General features: G+C 35.6%; 1 protein-coding gene across 1 annotated transcript in view; it reads right to left on the bottom strand.

Annotated features, from left to right (window-relative positions):
• RPE65 (retinoid isomerohydrolase RPE65) overlaps nt 1-22,901 on the bottom strand; it is a 122,773-nt gene that overhangs the window by 11,931 nt on the left and 87,941 nt on the right. Inside the window, exons 8-10 of the mRNA XM_053693930.1 lie at nt 8,701-8,833; nt 6,525-6,664; nt 5,162-5,291 (exon numbers count right to left, since the gene is read on the bottom strand). Of these exons, the coding sequence (XP_053549905.1) occupies nt 5,162-5,291; nt 6,525-6,664; nt 8,701-8,833 (403 nt within the window). The remainder of the gene's footprint in view (nt 1-5,161; nt 5,292-6,524; nt 6,665-8,700; nt 8,834-22,901) is intronic.

Here is a 22,901-nt window from a genome sequence, read left to right as displayed (position 1 = left end):
GAAACACCTCTAGGCACTTGATAAGTCCTCAAAGGGGCATTTAGGACATGTTTAACACTATTTAAAGGGACAGTAAACCTTAAAAATAATGTTATATAATTCTGCACATAGTGCAGAATTATATAACATTATTTAAGTGCTATAGTTCTAAAAGCCTTTTTTACCTTTTAATATGTAAAAAATATGGCGCTTTTACTGACCCGCTCTCTGCTCTCTGAGGAGAGGGTCTGTTATATTTAGTCAGCGCATCGGGCCAGCTGTATAGTCACAGCACGGCCCGATCGCGCCATAAGACTAAGTGCAGCTCGCTCTTGTCACAGGAGCGAGCTGCACTTAGTGCTTTGGCGCGGTCGGGCCGGGCTGTGACTATACATCTGGCCCGATGCGCTGACTAAATATAACAGACCTGCTCAGCAGAGAGCAGAGAGCGGGTCTGTAAAAGCGCCATATTTTTTACATATTAAAAGGTAAAAAAGTCTTTTAGAACTATAGCACTTAAATAATGTTATATAATTCTGCACTATGTGCAGAATTATATAACATTATTTTTAAGGTTTACTGTCCCTTTAACGCTTATTTGCAAATAGTCTATTATCTTGCTTATGTTCAAAACACTCTGAAATGGCCACAGGAGACATGCTAGAGATTTATTAAAGGGACAGTCTACCGCAGAATTGTTATTGTTTAAAAATATAGATAATCCCTTTATTACCCATTCCCTAGTTTTGCATAACAAACACAGTTATATAAATACACTTTTTACCACTGTGATTACCTTGTATCTAAGCCTCTGCAAACTGCCCCCCTTATTTCAGTTCTTTTGACAGACATCCATTTTAGCCAATCAGTGCTGGCTCCCTGGAACTCCACGTGCGTGAGCACAGTGTTATCTATATGACACACATGAACTAACACCCTCTAGTGGGGAAAAACTGTCAAAATCCACTGAGAGAAGAGGCGGCCTTCAAGGGCTTAGAAATTAGCATATGAACCTCCTAGGTTTAGCTTTCAACTAAGAATACCAAGAGAACAAAGCAAAATTGGTGATAAAAGTAAATTGGAAAATTGTTTAAAATAGCATTCTCTATCTGAATCATGAAAGTTCATTTTGGTCTAGACTGTCCCTTTAACATATATGGTGTTGTTTCATTAAAGCTCAATTAACCCTATTAAAGATGCTGTATACAGTGGACAAGACACATATTTACTTATGTATAGGTTCATATACAAATGTATATGTGTTGAGGGAACCTGCAGGAAAAGCCACTTCAGGATCTCAACATCTACAAATGGCATGTTTTTATTCATTTTAATATAATATTTGCTTGCAAGTCCCTCTCACACTGTTGTGATTGTCAATAACAGTACTGAGATCTTAGAAATTGGGTTTTAAAAGAGGATTGCTCAATCATGACTTTTATAGGAACTTAATGTAATCTGTTTCCATCCACACCACTGCTTAACTATGTGAATGCATCTTCTATTTTGTCAGTAAGCAAAAGAAAATAATTGACAGTGGTGGAGTTCCTTAAAAATATCTTTATTGAAATCAATATTAAAAGATGAACACGGGGGGGGGGGGGTGTAATAAAATCCATACAAAGAGTCGCAGTGTGAAATCATAGCTTAGGACTTCACACCTGGGCCCTCACATTTAAGATCCTTAAACAAATATGGCTAAAAACAATCATTGCAGACTCTATAACTTTCTTAGATTTAAAGTAATAACTACCCTTTTATAACCTGCATAAGAGTGATTAATGTGGTCATAATAAGGAAATAGTTGGGAAAATAGTAACAAGATGTAATATAATCTATGATATTACTAGTGTTATTATTATTCAAAACTATATACCAGAAATTCTTAATCTTCTATCCTAAACCAGCATGATATATATATATCCTAACTTATGAACTTTAGCAAAGTAAAGCTACAACAATGCTACCTTTCAATGGCAGGCAATTGAAAGGGTCACGTACCCACCACTAGGTAGAGACTGTGATAGATTGTTAGGGAAAAGAGAAATGTACTGGATTTTTAGATTAAAAACCAGAGTTCCATTGGGACTTAACTCAGAATATGATCTTATCAATTATTGGACGTAGATTGTTACTGAACAAGTAGGTCTTCTGTGTAATTTCCATGTACTTTCTATGCACTTCCCAGATTCGAGTATTATGTATTTAATATTTAACACACTCTTAGAAATTTACGTAATACAGTCTATATTTATGTGTACATATATGTGTATATTCCGTCCTCATAAATTCACTTATGTAATTTAGTTTACAGAAGATCACTTTGTTAAAGTTCATAAGCTAGGATGTATATATCAGATTGGTTTAGGATAAAAGATTAAAGGGACACTAAACTCAATTTTTTTCTTTCATAATTCAGATAGAGCATTAAATTTTAAGTAACTTTCTACTTATTCCTATTATACATTTTTCTTCATTCTCTTGCTCTCTTTTAAAAGCAGGAATGTAAAGCTTAGAAGCCGGACAATTTTTGGTTCAGAAACTGGGTTACACTTGCTTATTGGTGACTAAAAGTGGGGTACAAATTTAGGAACAAAATTTGCCCCGTATTTTATGAATTTATACATGGGATTTTCTGATAATCAAAAATTGTGGCATAACAGTTTTTTTTTAAATAATGTGAAAAGATTTATTGATGATGTGATAGTTATAAAGTTATGAGAGAGTGAGGAAAGATTTAAAAACTTTGGAATATCTAAATAATAATGATCTGAATCTGAAATTTACCAAGGAATGAAATCAAAAAGAGATCAATTTCCTGGATTTATCTTTGTATAAAAAGAATAACAAATAAATACCAAAATGTTCTTCAAAGAGACAGATATAAATAGCTATCTACATGGGACTAGAAGCCGCCACTCCAGGTAGATTCAGAATATTCCCTATGGGCAATGTCAGAGATAAATTGAAATTGATTTTGAAGAATCTGCAGAAATTCTTAAAGGGGCATTCCAGTCAAAATGTAAATGCACATAGATGAAATACATCTTTGAATAGAAACATATTTGCAATATAAATGTATTGGCAAAAATTATTCTAGTAAGAGTTATCACTGTTTTAGTGTTAACATTTTTCTTTGCATGTGCATGTGAAGCATAGCTAGATATTCTCAGTGCACCAGCATTTTAAATATTGCTGCAACTTAAATTGAAAGTGGGGCTTGTACCATATTAGCAATTAACAAATTGAGTCATTACCAGATGGTACAAGCACCTTGGGCTCTCTGAGCAAGTGCTGTGTTTAAAATGCTGGTGCACGGTGCATACTTAAATACACTTTTGAAACAGTTCTAGCTTTAATTAAAAGCATTTTTGCTAATACATGTATATTACAAAAATGCTTCTATTAAAAATTGAAATGCATCCATGTGGATTGCAATTTTGGCTGGAATGTCCCTATAAACAAAAATTTTGAGAGAAAAAATATATACCACTCAAGTTGTTGAACAGGCAAAGAAAACAGAACATAAGGCTTTATTGGTCACTAAAAAACAAAGCAATACCAATGAAAATAAAAAAATATTGCCCAAGATTTATTACTTCATTCAATGGTGTTTTCAAGGATATAGAAACGATAATTAGAAATCACTGGAATATTCTACAAAAAGAATTACCAGAAAAACCTTTACTAATATAAAAGAAAATAATACAACAACAGATTCTTAGAACTTTGAAAAGAGACACCTAGGCAGGCTCATATGCTAATTTCTAAGCCCTTGAGAGATGCCTCTTATCACATGCTTTTAAAATTGCTTTTAACAAACACAGACTGAAAGTACGTGTGGGCCATATCGATAACACTGTGTTAACGCCCAGAGTTATTTAAGATTTAGCACAACACAAAGCTAAATGCAACTCAATAGATTTTTATATAGTCACAGTCATGTGATCGGGGGCTGGAAGAAGGTTCTTAGATACAATGTAATCACAGAGGTAAAAAGTATATTAATATAACTGTGTTGGTTATGCAAAACTGGAGAATGGGTAATAAAGGGATTATGTATCTTTTAAAACAATACAAATTCTATTGTAGACTGACCCTTTAAATAAAGGACTAGATCTAGCTGCATTTTTATAATTTTTTACTATAATACCATTTGACTTTAGGTATGCGTGTATATAAGCCTTTTACTTTCTTTATGGAAAAAAATATTCCAGGATAATCCCCTTTCATCCTTTGTATATTTATGATTGTTTATCATTTATTTTCTTTTTAAGAAGTCTGTAGAAAATGTAATATTTTTTAAATATGTTTGAATAATGCATATTATTTAAAATAATATATCCTGTTTTATACAACTAATTATTTTATATTATATTTATTTTATTCTGTTATGAATTATATAATTGATTAAAGTGATGGTAAACTTTCCACATTTTATAATCAGATCCTGAATCTAAGTGATATTTTAGATGGACTTTAATTGATTACTTCTAATAAAGATGAGCTATAACTTACTTTTAAATCTAGTCATGCCATTCTAATACTGCACTCATCTGCCACCTACTTCGAAAGTAATATTGTTTGTGAGCTAATGGTCTAAACTGTTCTCCAATCAGCACTCTCCCCATATGGCACTTTTATTGTAGCTAGAGTGCTGATTGGAGAATAGTTCAAACCATTAGCTCATAAACAATATTACTTTTGAAGTGGGTGGCGGAAGCCTACGGTATTAGAATGACACAACTAGATTAAAAAGTAAGTTATAGCGCATTGTCATTAGAAGTGATCAAATAAAGTCCATCTAAAATATTACTAACATTCAAGATCTCATTATAAAACGTAAAAAGTTTACCATCACTTTAATGACCCGAATCAAATACTTTATATGTAACCAAATAGCACTGTTATGGTTACATTGCTCTACAATTACAATATATCCATATAAAAAAAAAAAAAAATTTTAGGAGAAGTACCCACCCCCTCAAAACAGCGTACTCTAAGAGGGGAGGCAGTATTTGGATCCATTCTTTGATGAAATGATGCCAGATTCATGAAATGTTTAAGGACTTTATGTATATAAATAAATGTATATATATATATATATATATATATATATATCATGCAGTGTGCATTACAAAAAATGTAAGTAAAGAGTGTAATTAATGTATAAATGCCATACCTTCTTGATATCCAGTGGCAGAACATATCTGCGCACTTCCGGCTGCGGAGCTTTTTCAGCTTGTTTTTTTACTTCTTCCCAATTTTCTCTCAAATTGGCCAAGTATAAATAATTATAAATAAATTCAAAACTGCAAATGAGGAAAAGAAAAATCTGCTAAGCTGTTTGCATGGACGTTAATAAAAATGATAAAATATGTTTATAACTTGCATCTATTCTCTCCACCTGTGCAGCAGGTTTAAAAGTGCATCCACCACATCCTATTATGGCAATGCACAGTTAATACAGACATGTGTACAGAAAACTAGAAAACCATTATCAAATGACTGTGAGTAAAACTACTCAGACAGGCACAACAGGCATTTTGCTTTGTTTCCTGCTACTACACAGTAATTCCAAACTGTACAGTTAAAGTGATGGTCAAGATTAGCTTACACAATTACATATATGTAATATTTGTTACTGTATAAGTGTAGAGCTACCTTTCTTCCCCTCTAAAAGTAGTTTAAATGGTTAAATTCAGTTCCAATAATAATCCTATGTGCACCATCCTCTACTGGCCCACTGGAAACTCCCCTTAGCCAATCCGTGTGTATGCCATATGGCTCACATTAAGGCAATCCATATGGCATACAAGCAGATTGGCCAATCGGTGAAAACATCGCCGAAAAAAAATGTTGTTTCCAGTGGACCGGCAGAATGCACGGAGGATTATTATTGGAACTGAAATTAACAGTTTAAACTATGCTTTATGGAAAAGAAAGATAGCTCTACATTTATACAGTAAATAATATTACATATATGGAATCATGTAAGCTAAACTTGACAATCACTTTAATGTTAATAAAACACGCTAATGTACAACACTGGTAAAACAAAGAATACAAGCCTTCTGTACAAGTGGCTGCAATCTATCAGAGTCAGAAAGAGTGTAAGTTAAGGATAACCATAAATTATAATAAAATGAAACGCCTTAAAAGCAGTGACCTGTAAAATATCAAATACAAAGCAAAAAAGTTGTTTCACTTTAGACATCTAGGCTGGAGAACAACTAATTATAATCACTGAGCTTGAGGCTAAAGAACAACTAATTATGATCACTGAGCTTGAGGCTAAAGAACAACTAATTATAATCATTGAGCTTGAGGGGGGCCCGTTAGCCTCCTCTATCATTCTTTACCTACTAGAGCCCCCCTATGGTAATCCCAGCACTACCTTCCATCTCTCATACCTATCAGTAATCCCACCTACCCCAGGCAGCAGTACCACCCACTTTGGGAACCACTGATATACATTACAGAGCTAGTAAGATCATCTATAATTACTTTTGTAGATGGAATTTAGCAGATCATATCTATGTTACCCTTTCCAGCAACAAAGGTCCAAAATGAGAAACCCATTATCTTCATAACTATTTATGTGATGAAATATATTGAATGCGGAGGTCCTGTATTTTATATTCAGATATTCTCCTGTATGCTTTTCTGCAACGTGCATCCATACCTACACAAAACACAAGGAGAAAGAGCGTAAGACAACACTTTCTAGAATTGTATTGTATCACAAGCATTTTCAAAAATAATTGAGTAATTATTCATCTATATAGGCTACATCATATTTATTAAAGGGACATGGACTTACAAATTAAAGGGACAAAAAATACATCTTTTGATTCAGATAGATCATGTGATTTCGAATAGTTTTCCAATTTACTTCTATTATCAAATTTGCTTTGTTCTTTTAGGCTGATAGAATCTCAGGAGAGTGCGTCTGTAGCAGTTGGCAGCAGTGTTTGTATCTATGTATAACATTGCCATAAACAATGTTGCAAACATTGCTGCCAGATGGCTAGAGACATGTGCATGCTCCTGGGCATCTATCAGTCGACTTAGCTTTACTCCTAACAAAGGATAAAAAAAAAACAAAGCAAATTTGATAACAAGCAAATTGGAAAGTTGTTTTAAATATCATGCTTTATCCAGTCCATTTAAAGGGCCATGATACCCAAATGTTGAAACACTTGAAAGTGATGCAGCATAGCTGTAAAAAGCTTACTAGAAAATATCACCTGAACATCTCTATGTAAAAAAGAAAGATATTTTACCTCAAAAATTCCTCAGTAGCCACATCCCATTGTAGAGGACTTCTAAGCAACAAATCAGTATGTCTGTCCCGGGACAGCTAAGGGAGTGAGCTTTCGTGCACTCTCATGTTATTTCCCTATTCAGTTTAAGGAAGTTTATTATGAAATCTCATGAGAGTTAAGTAAAATCTCATGAGATCACAGTAAAAGAGTTCATGACCTCAGCACTGCTGGTGCTGATTGGCTGCTGTTCATTTCTTCATTTTTGTTTTTTACCTGCAGCTGAGTAACAGCTGAAGTATATTTTTTTACACAGAACTTACTCTGCTGAGCTAAGGAGACTGTGAGGTAAAATATCTTCCTTTTTTACATAGAGATGCTCAGGTGATATTTGCCTGTCAGCTTTTTACAGTTATACTGCATCAGTTTCAAGTGATTTAGCATATGAGTATTATGTCCCTTTAAGTTTAATTTTGACTTTAATGTCCCTTTAAACGTTCATGCAGGTACATCGAACAAGTTACAAAACATTGTAATTTCCATCTATTACCAAATTGATCTCCTTTATTTTGTATCCTTTGTTAAAATGTAGCTCCTTTGCATGTATCTTGAGTACTGTATGACTGCAGTGTTTGCAATAATTGAGGTGATCACAATCCTTTATTACGAATCTGATTACTTTTCTACAAGATTTACTATTAAAGTAAATGGGAATTGTAATGTAAATGTAGCCACCAATCAGCAAGCGCTACCCAGGTTCTGTGCCAAAAATGGGCCGGCTCCTAAGTTTAAATTCCTGATTTTCCAAATAAAGATACCAAGAGAAAAAAAAAATGATAATAAAAGTAGATTAGAAAGTTGCTTAAAATTGCATGCTGTTTCTGAACCATGCAAGAAAAGGTTTGGGTTCAGTGTCCCTTTAAAGGACCACTAAATACAGCAGAATTGAATGACTGACAAATACACAGTATAGAGACAATGCAACAGAACTTACTTTAAATATTAAATGAGCAGTAGAATATTTTCTGGCAAATTTCAAAGTTAATCCAACATTCCCTCCCCCTGTATCATGTGATAGCAATCAGCCAATCACAAAATGCATATACTATACACTTTTTTACATGCTCAGTAGGAGCTGGAGCCTCACAAAGCGTATATTGGAAAGTTTTCTTTAGATTGCACCCTTATCTGAACTATGAAACTTTCATTTTGACTTAAGTGGCCCCTTGAAAGAGTTGGTGGCTGACAAAGGCGTCCTTTTTGGAATTCTAATCAATTTGCCTTCTTTCACAAGAGCCATGCTTATTAGAAATGTATTTTATAGCTAGCATACAGTATCCTAACAAATTCCAATATACTAAATTTGAATATTCCATTATACAGACAGAAGACACCATACTGCCAACATTCTATATAACAAATACACACATTTGACATGATAGTTGATAACACTTACTCCCATTGTTTCATGTGATTCAAAGCAATCCATGTAGTTGGCACCCCAAATACTCCATGCAGAGAGGAATTTAAACAGGTTGATTTTCACTGGTTGTTCTACGAAGATGAGATAGTTTGGAGTCATGCCAAAACTGGAAGGGAGATGTAAAGTCAAACACCCGTGTATAGAAAATGCTCAGGGCTGGAGGTTGCTGTGTAAATGTCAGAGAATAACAAATCCCACAACAAGAGAAGTTGTTCAAAAAACAGATATGGAGAAGCATTGATTGTAGTTAGAAGGTAAAATCTAAGACAACATATATTCAATACCAGGTAATAAAGGTGTGACACATCTCAGTGCCAGGGTGTAAACCTTCAACCATGGGCCCTAGGAAACCATTCCAGCATAAACCTTCATCATAATAGTTACATACATCATCAAATCTCCAATGAATGAGCACAATCTTTCTATCTGTCTCCTCTTTTTCACATTTTCTTTATATTATTTTAATTTATTCTAAATCTACTATGTTCTATATATTCTATTTTACTTTTCTTTCATCAAAAATATTTTTTAAACTTCTCAAATTGCCATGCAAAGGAAATTCTCAGGACATGACAGGTCATGGTTTAAAAAATGTCACTTGCTCAGACAATTTTAGAGAGTTTGGAAACCAACAATTCATTGAGTGTAAATAAAAAATTTATCCTCATTATAGAATAAGCTTTAAGATCATAGACATAGTTACAAATATTACATTTTATTCTATAACAGACTCTATTAAGAATTTCTATCAATCTTCTATTATTTTATTCATTATACATTTGCCCTTAACTGTATTAAGGAGGATAATGTTAAAGGGACAGTTTCCTTTTTTTTATCGTTTATTACCAATTATATTTATAGACTTTATAACCTCTAACTTTGCCTGATTCTATGTCCCCGCAGGCCGCACTTTTTATTAGCTTTGTAAATCTTGCACAATAGCCACACAGAGCTAGTTCATGTGTGCCATATAGATAATACTGTGCTCAATCCTGTGGAAAATGATAATGGTTAGACAAGAACCACCACTGATTGGCTAAAAAGCATGATTGTAAAAAGCACTAAGATAAGAGGCAGTCTGCAGGTGCTAAGATACAGGTAACCATAAAGGCAAAAAGTATATTAATATAAAAGTATTGCTTATGCAAAACTGGGGAATCTATACTATAATTCCGTTTTTAATGTCCGTCGCCGTCGGCAGTTGCGCACGCATTCTCAATGGAATGTTGGCAGCGCGAGGCAGCCAACAGAATGTTGGCTGTGTGCGCAGCCAAAAGAATTCACCTGAATGCGGCGAAGCTGCATCCATGTGTATTCCGAAAACGGAAGTGTGGTGCCACCCTGCCATTGTTTCGGAATCCACCGGGATGCAGCGAAGGCAAACGGAGCATTACAAAAAAAACAAAACACCGCCCGCACGACGTATAACAAAAAAAAAAAACGAACCTCCCACACGAAGTATTATACACGGCAAACCCACACATCGCAAAATAATAAAGTAATTAACTCCTTAATCCCTTAACCATCAACCACACACATCGCAATAAACCTAATTACCTTATTAACCCCTAAACTGCAAAACCCACACATCGCAATAAACCTAATTACCCTATTAAACCCTAAACCGCAAAATCCCCACATCGCAATAAACATAATTAACCTATTAACCCCTTAAACCGCCAAAACCCACAATGCAAATAACTAATTAAATTACTAAGCCCCCTAACCTAACACCTCCTAACCTAACACCCCCTAAATTAACACAAATTACCTAAACTAAAAAATAATAAGGCCTAGATTTAGAGTTTTGTCTGTAAAGACCCGTGGTGCTAACGCTGCTTTTTTTTCCAGCGCACCCTTAAGACAACGCTGGTATTGAGAGTTGTCTGAATGGCTGCGTTAGCCTCAGAAAAGGGAGCGTTGAGCATAATTTAGCTCCACTTCAACCCTCAATACCAGCGTTGCTTAAGTCAGTGGTAAGATGGAAAAACATGCTCGTGCACGATTTCCCCATAGGAAACAATGGGGCTGAGCTGGCTGAAAAAAACACCCCCCCATTGTTTCCTAAGGGGAAACATTCTCTAAGTCTACACCTAACACCCTAACATGAACCCCGAGTCTAAACACCCCTAATCTTACACTTATTAACCCCTAATCTGCCGCCCCCGCTATCGCTGACACCTGCATTATATTATTAACCCCTAATCTGCCGCTCTGGACACCGCCGCAACCTACATTATACCTATGGACCCCTAATCTACTGCCCCTAACATCGCCGACACCTATATTATATTTATTACCCCCTAATATCCCTAAACCGCCGCACTCCCACCTCGCTGCCACTATAATAAATAGTATTAACCCCTAATCTGCCCTCCCTAACATCGCCGCCACCTACCTACAAATATTAACCCCTAATCTGCCGCCCCCAACTTCGCCGCTACTATAATAAATTTATTAACCCCTAAACCTAAGTCTAACCCTAACACCCCCCCTAAGTTAAATATAATTTAAATTAATCTAAATAAATTTACTATCATTAAATCAATTTTTCCTATTTAAAAATAAATACTTACCTATAAAATAAACCCTAATATAGCTACAATATAACTATCAGTTACATTGTAGCTATTTTAGGATTTATATTTATTTTACAGGCAACTTTGTATTTATTTTAACTAGGTACAATAGCTATTAAATAGTTAATAACTATTTAATAGCTACCTAGCTAAATAATTACAAAATTACCTGTAAAATAAATCCTAACCTAAGTTTCAAATACAACTAACACTACACTATCAATAAATTAATTAAATAAATTAACTACAATTATCTAAACTAAAATACAATTAAATAAATTAATCTATAATACAAAAACAAACACTAGTTTTAACTAATTACACCTAATCTAAGCCCCCTAATAAAATAAAAAAGCCCCCCAAAATAATAAAATGCCCTACCCTATTCTAAATTACAAAGTAATCAGCTCTTTTACCAGCCCTTAAAAGGGCCTTTTGCAGAGCATTGCCCCAAAGTAATCAGCTCTTTTGCCTGTAAAAAAAAATACAACCCCCCAACATTAAAACCCACCACCCACATACTCCTACTCTAACCCACCCAAACCCCCCATAAATAAACCTAACACTAACCCCCTGAAGATCTCCCTACCATGAGTCATCTTCACCCAGCCGAGCCGAATTCTTCCTCCAAGCAGAGAAAGAAGATGTCCTCCATCCGGTAGAAGTCTTCATCCAAGCGGGGCAAGAAGAGGTCCTCCATCCGGTAGAAGTCTTCATCCAAACGGGGTCTTCTATCTTCATCCATCCGGAGCGGAGCCATCTTCCAGCCAGCCAACGCGGAGCCATCCTCTTCAACCGACGGACTAACGACGAATGACGGTTCCTTTAAGGGATGTCATCTAATTGGCTGATTCAATCAGCCAATCAGATTGAAGTTCAATCCGATTGGCTGATCCAATCAGCCAATCGGATTGACCTTGCATTCTATTGGCTGTTCCGATCAGCCAATAGAATGCAAGGTCAATCCGATTGGCTGATTGGATCAGCCAATCGGATTGAACTTCAATCTGATTGGATGATTGAATCAGCCAATCAGATTTTTCTTACCTTAATTCCGATTGGCTGATAGAATCCTATCAGGCAATTGGAATTTGAGGGACGCCATCTTGGATGACGTCCCTTAAAGGAACCGTCATTCATCGTTAGTCCGTCGGTTGAAGAGGATGGCTCCACGTCGGCTGGCTGGAAGATGGCTCCGCTCCGGATGGATGAAGATAGAAGACCCTGCTTGGATGAAGACTTCTACCGGATGGAGGACATCTTCTTGTTCTGCTTGGATGAAGAATTCGGCTCGGCTGGGTGAAGACGACTCAAGGTAGGGAGATCTTCAGGGGGTTAGTGTTAGGTTTATTTAAGGGGGTTTGGGTGGGTTAGAGTAGGGGTATGTGGGTGTTGGGTTTTAATGTTGGGGGGGTTGTATTTTTATTTACAGGTAAAAGAGCTGATTACTTTGGGGTAATGCCCCGCAAAAGGCCCTTTTAAGGGCTGGTAAAAGAGCTGATTACTTTGTAATTTAGAATAGGGTAGGGCATTTTATTATTTTGGGGGGCTTTTTTATTTTATTAGGGGGCTTAGATTAGGTGTAATTAGTTTAAACTTCTTGTAAAAAAAAATTATTTTCTGTAATTTAGTGTTTGTTTGTTTTTTGTATTATAGATTAGTTTATTTAATTGTATTTCAGTTTAGCTAATTGTAGTTAATTTATTTAATTAATTTATTGATAGTGTAGTGTTAGGTGTATTTGTAACTTAGGTTAGGATTTATTTTACAGGTAATTTTGTAATTATTTTAACTAGGTAGCTATTAAATAGTTATTAACTATTTAATAGCTATTGTACCTAGTTAAAATAAATACAAAGTTGCCTGTAAAATAAATATAAATCCTAAAATAGCTACAATGTAACTAATAGTTATAGGTGGCGGTGATATTAGGGAGGGCAGATTAGGGGTTAATACTATTTATTATAGTGTTTGCGAGGCGGGAGTGTGGCGGTTTAGGGGTTAATACATTTATTATAGTGGCGGTGAGGTCCGGTCGGCAGATTAGGGGTTAATAAGTGTAGGTAGGTGGCGGTGACGTTGGGGGGGCAGATTAGGGGTTAATAAATATAATGTAGGTGTCGGCGATGTTAGGGGCAGCAGATTAGGGGTTCATAGGTATAATGTAAGTTGCGGCGGTGTCCGGAGCGGCAGATGCGGCGGTGTCCGGAGCGGCAGATTAGGGGTTAAAAAAATGTATTATAGGGTTGGCGATGTGGGGGGGCCTCGGTTTAGGGGTTCATAGGTAGTTTATGGGTGTTAGTGTACTTTATAGCACAGTATTTAAGAGCTTTATGTTCCGGCGTTAGCCCATAAATCTCTTAACTACTGACTTTTTTTGGCGGTAGGAGTCTTGTCGGTAGAGGCTCTACCGCTCACTTCTTCCAAGACTCGAAATACCAGTGTTAGGCAAATTCCATTGAAAAGATAGGATACTCAATTGACGTAAGGGGATCTGCGGTAGCCTCGAGTCGTGGAAAGAAAGTGAGCGGTAGACCCTTTCCTGGCTGACTCTAAATACCAGCGGGCGTTAAAAAGCAGCGTTAGGACCCCTTAACGCTGCTTTTGACGGCTAACGCCAAACTCTAAATCTAGGCGTAAAGTTACAAAAAATAAAAAGCTAAGATTAGAAAAAATAAAAAAGGCTAACATTACAGAACATAAAAAAACCAAGTTACCAAAGTTTACAAAATTAAACCTAATCCCTATGAAAATAAAAAAGCCCCCCCCCCCCAAATAAAAACACCTCCTAATCTAAGAATAAACTGCCACTAGCCCTTAAAAGGGCTTTTTGCAGGGCATTGCCCCAAGATAAACAGCTATTTTACATTAAAAATACACAAAGTCCCCCTAACAGTAAAAAACCCCCACCCACCAAACCCCCCAAAATAAAAACCTAACACTAAAAAACCTAAACTACCCATTGCCCTGAAAAGGGCATTTGTTGGGCATTGCCCTTAAAAGGACATTTAGGTCTTTTACAAAATGCCCACCCTAATCTAAATTTAAAAAAAAATCTAACCCCCAGGTTGGTACTCACCGTTCCTGAAGTCTGGCGGAGAAGGTCCTGTCCCATGCGGTGAAGTCTTCTTCCAAGCGGTGACCTCTTCTTTCTTCTTCCCGGAACAACCGGCGCGGAGTGGAGGGCGGAGCTGAAGACTGGCGACCCTGGAACTGAAGACCGGTGATCCTGGAACTGAAGACCGGCCACCACGGAGCGCGGAGGATCCTTTTCTTCCGATCACCACCGTACACTGAATAGTGAATTCAAGGTACGTGATTAAGGATGGCGTCCCTTGAATTCCTATTGGCTGATTTGATTCTTCAAATTCAAATCAGCCAATAGGATGAGAGCTACTCAAATCCTATTGGCTATTCAAATCAGCCAATAGGATGAGAGCTACTGAAATTCTATTGGTTATTCAAATCAGCCAATAGAATTTCAGTAGCTCTCATCCTATTGGCTGATTTGAATTTGAAGAATCAAATCAACCAATAGGAATTCAAGGGACGCCATTTTTAATTGCATACCTTGAATTCACTATCCAGTGTACGGTGGCGATCGTACAAAGAGGATCCTCCATGCTCCATGGCTCCGCAGTCGCCTGTCTTCAGTTCCAGGGTCGCCGGTCTTCAGTTCCAGGATTGCTGGTCTTCAGTTCCAGGGTCGCCGGTTTTCAACTCAGCGGTCACCGGTCTTCAGCTCCGCCCTCTGCTCTGCACCGGAAGAAAAGAAGAGGTCGCCGCTTGGAAGAAGACTTCACCACATGGGACAGGACCTTCTCCCCCGGACTTCAGGAACGTTGATTACCAACCTGGGGGTTAGACTTAGATTTTTTACTTTTTTTTTTATTTTTAAATTTAGATAAGAGTGGGCAAATTGTAAAAGCGCTAAATGCCCTTTTAAGGGCAATGCCCAACAAATGCCCTTTTCAGGGCAATGGGTAGTTTAGGTTTTTTAGTGTTAGGTTTTTTATTTTGGGGGGTTTTGCTGTTAGGGGGGACTTTGTGTATTTTTTATGTAAAAAAATATTATGTAAATTTTATGTTTATCTTGGGGCAATGCCCTGCAAAAAGCCCTTTTAAGGGCTACTGGTAGTTTATTCTTAGATTAGGGGGGCTTTTTATTTTCATAGGGATTAGGTATAATTTTTTAAAATGTGATAATTTAGGTTTTTTATTTTCTGTAATATTAGATTTTTTTATTTTCCGTAATTTTAGCTTCATTTAAACTTAGGTTTATTTTTTTAATTTTTGGGGGTTAGACTTAGGTTGTTTTTTTAAATATATATATAAAAAAAAAATTTTAGATTGGGGATGGGCAGCAAAAGAGCTGAATGCCCTTTTAAGGGCAATGCCCATACAAATGCCCTTTTCAGGGCAATGGATACTTTAGGTTTTTTAGTGTTAGGTTTATTTACCGTATTTTGGTGGGTTTGGTGGATGGTGGGTTTTACTGTTAGGGGGAACTTAGAATTTTTTGTAACTGCAAAAGAGCTGTTTAACTTAGGGCAATGCCCTACAAAAAGCCCTTTTAATGGCTATTGGTAGTTCAGCATTAGATTAGGGGGTGTTTTTATTTTGGGGGGGAGCTTTTTAATTTTCATAGGGATTAGGTTTAATTTTGTTTATTTTTGATCATTTGTTTATTTTTTTCTGTAGTTCAATTTTTTTTTATTAACAACACATAGACTGTCCTCTGGGCAGGCTTACCAACTAGTGGGTAATAAAGGGATTATCTATCTTTTTAAACAATAACAATTTTCAAGTAGACTGTCCCTTTAATACAAAACATACGGCTAGATTACGAGTCTTGCTTTATAAGTATAAAAGCAGCGTTAAGCCTCATAACGCTGCTTTTTTACTACCGCTGGTATTACGAGTCTTGTAGGTACAGCTGTCCCGCACACTTTTTTGGCCTTACCGCAAATTAACTTACGCAAATTGCGTATAGTCTTTTTTCTATGGGACTTCCATAGAGCCGGTATTACGAGCTTGTCCTGGGAGGCCAAAAAGTGAGTGGTACAGCCTACCCTGTCAAGTTTCGTAACGCATTCTAAAGTCAGTAGTTATGAGTTTTACACTACAACGCTGTAGCATAAAACTCATAACTAAAGTGCTAAAAAGTACACTAACACCCATAAACTACCTATTAACCCCTAAACCGAGGCCCTCCCACATCGCAAACACTAAAATGAAATTATTAACCCCTAATCTGCCGCTCCGGACATCGCCACCACTATAATAAACATATTAACCACTAAACCTCCGCACTCCCGCCTCCCAAACATTAGTTAAATATTATTAACCCCTAATCTGCTGTCCCTAACATCGCCACCACCTACCTACATTTATTAACCCCTAATCTGCCGCCCCAACGTCGCCGCCACTATATTAAATTTATTAACCTCTAAATCTAAGTCTAACCCTAACACCCCCTAACGTAAATATAATTCAAATAAATGTAAATAAAAATTACTATCATTACCTAAATAATTCCTATTTAAAACTAAATACTTACCTATATAATAAACCCTAAGATAGCTACAATATAACTAATAGTTAAATAAAACAAACAAAGTTTCAGCGCTACTGATAAGGAGAAGGTATTAAAAAATGCTAAATGGCAGTATATTGTAAAAATGTAAAGAATATATATATTAACCAAATAAATAGCAATCTAAAATTTGATATAAATTGCAAAATCCTAAGTAGTAAATGTAATACACAATTACTGCAAATATTATCTGCACAGTTCACAATAAATTATTGAACGTTTAAAAAGATATAAAATATTACACACTTTGAAAAGTCAAATTTCACAATATATTGAGTCCCACAGGTAAAATTAATAACCAAATTAAATAGTGAATATTGTTATTAGTCCTCACCAAACAAATGGTGTGTGCTGCTCTTCTGAGGGTGTATCATTGAATATCCCTGGAGAGAAGGTAAAAAATGAAAAACAAAGAGAGAAGAGCGCAACCGGACTCAAGTGAAGAAGGTTTTTTTATTTTAACAAGTCAAAGCTAAAACAATAAAATGGTAGGTATTCAGCGTACCAGATTCACAAAGTTAATAGGCATGTAAGACACAATTGTCTTTGAAAGTATGGGTAAGTTACCGCTCCCCAGGACGCCTTCCAATGCAGCCGGGTAGTGTACTCAGTCCACAGCTGATCTCCCTGCAGAGCGTGTGTGCGGCTCGTCAGCTGTTAGTCTCTGGGATAAGCCGGTTCCGGTCTAAGACGGAAGTCTGTGTCTTTAATTACCGATACAATGTATCACTAGTTGAAAAGTCCTCGACGGCCGTTTCGTTCCCTAACGTGGGAACTTTTTCAAGAGGTTGCTGCAGGTTACATGCAAACTCTACCTTATATAGACCTGATGTTAATCTTATTGGTTCAATCATATGTTAATTAAAAAATTTGCAAAAAGACTCGCATATTAAAACAGTAGTCAAAAGAACATTAATTCATCTCCATAGAAACTAAACATTATTTCATTTGCATAAAAACAAACTAATATGACAATAAAAGAAAAACACTAATAGATAACATAATTTGATTTAAAAGTGGAATATTTAATTCCCGTGGCTTTATAAAAAAAGCTTGAAAGTAAAAATTATAGGAAAAAATTAACCCATAAGTGTCTTGGTACAATTTGTTATGTTCATGGGGGAAATTTAAGCGAGAACACTAAACACCCTAACTAATGTGTACTATAGTATTCCACCGTTAGATGGAGTTAAAATAATGTATTGTGAGGGGTAATAAAACATAAATATAGTATACCCCAACAAATGTAAACTAAACTTATAATGAATAGTCTGCATAATATCTAGAATAATAAAATATATATTTATATGGTTAAGAGTTAATCAACAAATACATCATATTTAATGGTTAAAATGTTATTAGATTAATATATAGCATATTCAAATATCAGTGTGAATTAATGTGAAGACATATATAAACACTAAAAATAATATTATATCATACTACAATATTAATTTATTACTGTATCCTAATTTTTTAAATTAAAAATGCCTGGATATCAAGGTCTATATTCAGACCTTCTGGATGTAGACTTTTGAGGGTATAAATCCAGAAGGTCTCCCTTTTTCTAAGTCTCAGTAATCTATTGTGATCTAATTTATTCGGAGCTATCCATTCTAGTACTTTCACAGTAAGACCTTCAGGGCTGCTATTATGGGCTATTCTAAAATGTTCTGAAACACTATGGTTTTCAAAAGAGTGTTCAATGTTTCTAATATTTTCTGATATCCTATATTTTAATTTTCTTTTTGTTCTACCAATATAAAGTTTTCCACATTTACATGTGATTTGGTAAACAATATAGGTACTATCATAAGTGCAACTATTTCTACATTTAAATGTTTTAGTTTTATTATGATTATAGAAAAAATCCTAGAATTTAGCACACATGAGGAGAGCAATACAATCATACACAGTGGTTTGAAAAAACAGTCTACATTTTATCCAGTATACAACCAAGGGGAATATGTGTCCTTGTTCAATAAATTAGTCTGTGATGATTTGACTAAAATATTGGAAAAAAATACATCCAAAACAAAACAATCTAACTATAGAGGAAAAAACATCCCTTAAAAAACTGACTGAAGACACTAATTTAATCTTCAGGGATGCAGACAAGGGAGGAGGCTTGGTTGTGCAAGATCATAAGGATTATTTAAAGGAAGCCTATAACCTATTGGGGGATACTAAGATTTATAAAAAAATAACGTTTGATCCTACAGTTAAATATAATAAAAAATTAGTGGAAGTTTTAATAAAAACAAGGGAATCTAATATCATAAATAATGAAGAATATAATTACATTCATATACCAAATCCAAAGGTGGCAATATTTTACCATCTACCAAAAGTCCACAAGGATAAACTTAATCCACCCGGTAGACCAATAGTCTCGGGTATAGGTTCCCTTTGCAGTAATTTATCAAAATATATTGACCATTACCTACAACCAGTTGTGATCAATATGAAAGCATATTTAAAAGACACCACTGATGTAATTAAAAAGTTTGAGGATCATAAATGGGATATAAATAATCTGTGGATCACTTGTGATGCCACAGCTTTATACACTAATATACCACACAAAAAAGGTACAGATGCAGTTATTAATCAACTCAAACTAAAAAGTGACCTTTCTTATAAACATATAGAATTTATTGGTGAAAGTATACAATTCATCTTGAACCATAATTATTTTTATTTTGAAGGGATATTTTATGAGCAAATAAATGGCACAGCGATGGGGACGACCTTTGCCCCATCGTATGCCAATATTTATATGGCAGAATTTGAAGATAGTAATGTATGGAACAATAACCCATATATAAAGAATATTGTAAAGTATTATAGGTTCATTGATGACATTATTGTCCTTTGGGAAGGAGATCAATATGAAGCTGAAAACTTTGTTAAACATCTGAACAACAATAATATGAATCTCACTTTTACAGGGAAGATCTCAAAAAAACAAATTTAATTTTTAGACCTTATTCTTTTTTCTGATAATGATAAAATACAAGTAACCGATTACAGAAAACCAACCGATACAAATAGCTTTTTAAAGGCAGACAGTGGTCACCTACAAACCTGGAAACAAAACATACCCTATGGACAATTTCAGAGGTTAAGGAGAAATTGTTCCAACCTAATAGACTATAAAAAGGAAGCTATAATCTTAACAGATACATTTATACAAAAAGACTATCCAGAAAATTGGTAAATAGTACAAATGAGAGAGTACTAAAGATGGACAGACAGAAAAGATCTTATTGAATATAAAAAGAAAGATAATACATCCATCCATCCATCTAGAACAACACATTAAACCTAATGTCAGATTTATAACCACTTATAATGAAAACCATAGGGATATTCAAAAAAAATTAAATAAACACTGGAACATTTTATTAAAAGACCCCATATTAGGCACACATATAGGCCAAAAACCGCAATTCGTTTATAAAAGGAATAACAATTTAAAAAATATCCTAGCCCCCAGTAAACTAAGAGAACATCGCCCACAAAACAAAAGTAGTAATATGTGGCTATCCTCAAAAAAAGGGTTGATCAAGTGTAGAAAAAAAGATTGTAGCACCTGCCCATATGTCAACAGTGAGGATTTTTTCTATAATCATAATAAAACTAAAACATTTAAATGTAGAAATAGTTGCACTTGCGATAGTACCTATTTTGTTTACCAAATCACATGTAAATGTGGAAAAATTTATATTGGTAGAACAAAAAGAAAATTAAAATATAGGATATCAGAACATATTAGAAACATTGAAAACTCTTTTGAAAACCATAGTATTTTAGAACATTTTAGAATAGCCCATAATAGTAGTCCTGAAGGTCTTACTGTGAAAGTACTAGAATGGATAGCTCCGAATAAATTAGATCACAATAGATTACTGAGACTTAGAAAAAGGGAGACCTACTAGATTTATACCCTCAAAAGTCTACATCCAGAAGGTCTGAATATAGACCTTGATATCCAGGCATTTTTAATTTAAAAAATTAGGATACAGTAATAAATTAATATTGTAGTATGATATAATGTTATTTTTAGTGTTTATATACAGTGGGGCAAAAAAGTATTTAGTCAGCCACCAATTGTGCAAGTTCTCCCACTTAAGAAGATGAGAGAGGCCTGTAATTTTCATCATAGGTATACCTCAACTATGAGAGACAAAATGTGGAAACTAATCCAGACAATCACATTGTCTGATTTGGAAATAATTTACTTGCATATTATGATGAAAAATAAGTATTTGGTCACCTACAAACAAGCAAGATTTCTGACTCTCACAGACCTGTATCTTCTTCTTTAAGAGGCTCCTCTGTCCTCCACTCATTACCTGTATTAATGGCACCTGTTTGAACTTGTTATCAGTATAAAGACACCTGTCCACAACCTCAAACAGTCACACTTCAAACTCCACTATGGTGAAGACCAAAGAGCTGTCGAAGGACACCAGAAACAAAATTGTAGACCTGCACCAGGCTGAGAAGACTGAATCTGCAATAGGCAAGCAGCTTAGTGTGAAGAAATCAACTGTGGGAGCAATAATTCGAAAATGGAAGACATACAAGACCACTGATAATCTCCCTCGATCTGGGGCTCCACACAAGATCTCACCCCGTGGGGTCAAAATGATCACAAGAACGGTGAGCAAACATCCCAGAACCACATGGGGGGACCTAGTGAATGACCTGCAGAGAGCTGTGATCAACGTAACAAAGGCTACCATCAGTAACACACTATGCCGCCAAGGACTCAGATCCTGCAGTGCCAGACGTGTCTCCCTACTTAAGCCAGTACATGTCCGGCCCATCTGAAGTATGCTAGAGAGCATTTGAATGATCCAGAAGCAGATTGGGATAATGTAATATGGTCAGATGAAACCAAAGTAGAACTGTTTGGTAGAAACACAACTCGTTGTGTTTGAAGGAAAGAGAATGCTGAGTTGCAACCAAAGAACACCATACCTACTGTGAAGCATGGGGGTGGCAACATCATGCTTTGGGGATGTTTCTCTGCAAAGGGAACAGGACGACTGATCCGTGTACATGAAAGAATGAATGGGGCCATGTATCGTGAGATTTTGAGTGCAAACCTCCTTCCATCAGCAAGGGCATTGAAGATGAAACGTGGCTGGGTCTTTCAGCATGACAATGACCCCAAACACACCGCCCGAGCAACGAAGGAGTGGCTTCATTAGAAGCATTTCATGGTCCTGGAGTGGCCTAGCCAGTCTCCAGATCTCAACCCCATAGAAAACCTTTGGAGCGAGTTGAAAGTCTGTGTTGCCCAGCGACAGCGCCAAAACATCACTGCTCTAGAGGAGATCTGCATGCAGGAATAGGCCAACATACCAGAAACAGTGTGTGACAACCTTGTGAAGACTTACAGAAAATGTTTGACCTCTGTCATTGCCAACAAAGGATATATAACAAAGTATTGAGATGAACTTTTGATATTGACCAAATACTTATTTTCCACCATAATTTGCAAATAAATTCTTTCCAAATCAGACAATGTGATTGTCTGGATTTGTTTCCACATTTTGTCTCTCATAGTTGAGGTATACCTATGATGAAAATTACAGGCCTCTCTCATTTTATTAAGTGGCAGAACTTGCCCAATTGGTGGCTGACTAAATACTTTTTTGCCCCACTGTATGTCTTCACATTAATTCACACTGATGTTAGAATATGCTACATATTAATCTAATAACATTTTAACCATTAAATATGATGTATTTGTTGATTAACTCTTAACCATATAAATATATATTTTATTATTCTAGATATTATGCAGACTATTCATTATAAGTTTAGTTTACATTTGTTGGGGTATACTATATTTATGTTTTATTATCCCTCACAATACATTATTTTAACTCCATCTAATGGTGGAATACTATAGTACACATTAGTTAGGGTGTTTAGTGTTCTCGCTTAAATTTCCCCCATGAACATAACAAATTGTACCAACA

This window comes from Bombina bombina, chromosome 10, assembly GCF_027579735.1.
Source record: "Bombina bombina isolate aBomBom1 chromosome 10, aBomBom1.pri, whole genome shotgun sequence".
NCBI classification, from domain to species: Eukaryota; Metazoa; Chordata; class Amphibia; order Anura; family Bombinatoridae; genus Bombina; species Bombina bombina.
The sequence above is the reverse complement of the archived record's forward strand: the minus strand, read 5'-3'. Positions and strand labels throughout refer to the sequence as shown.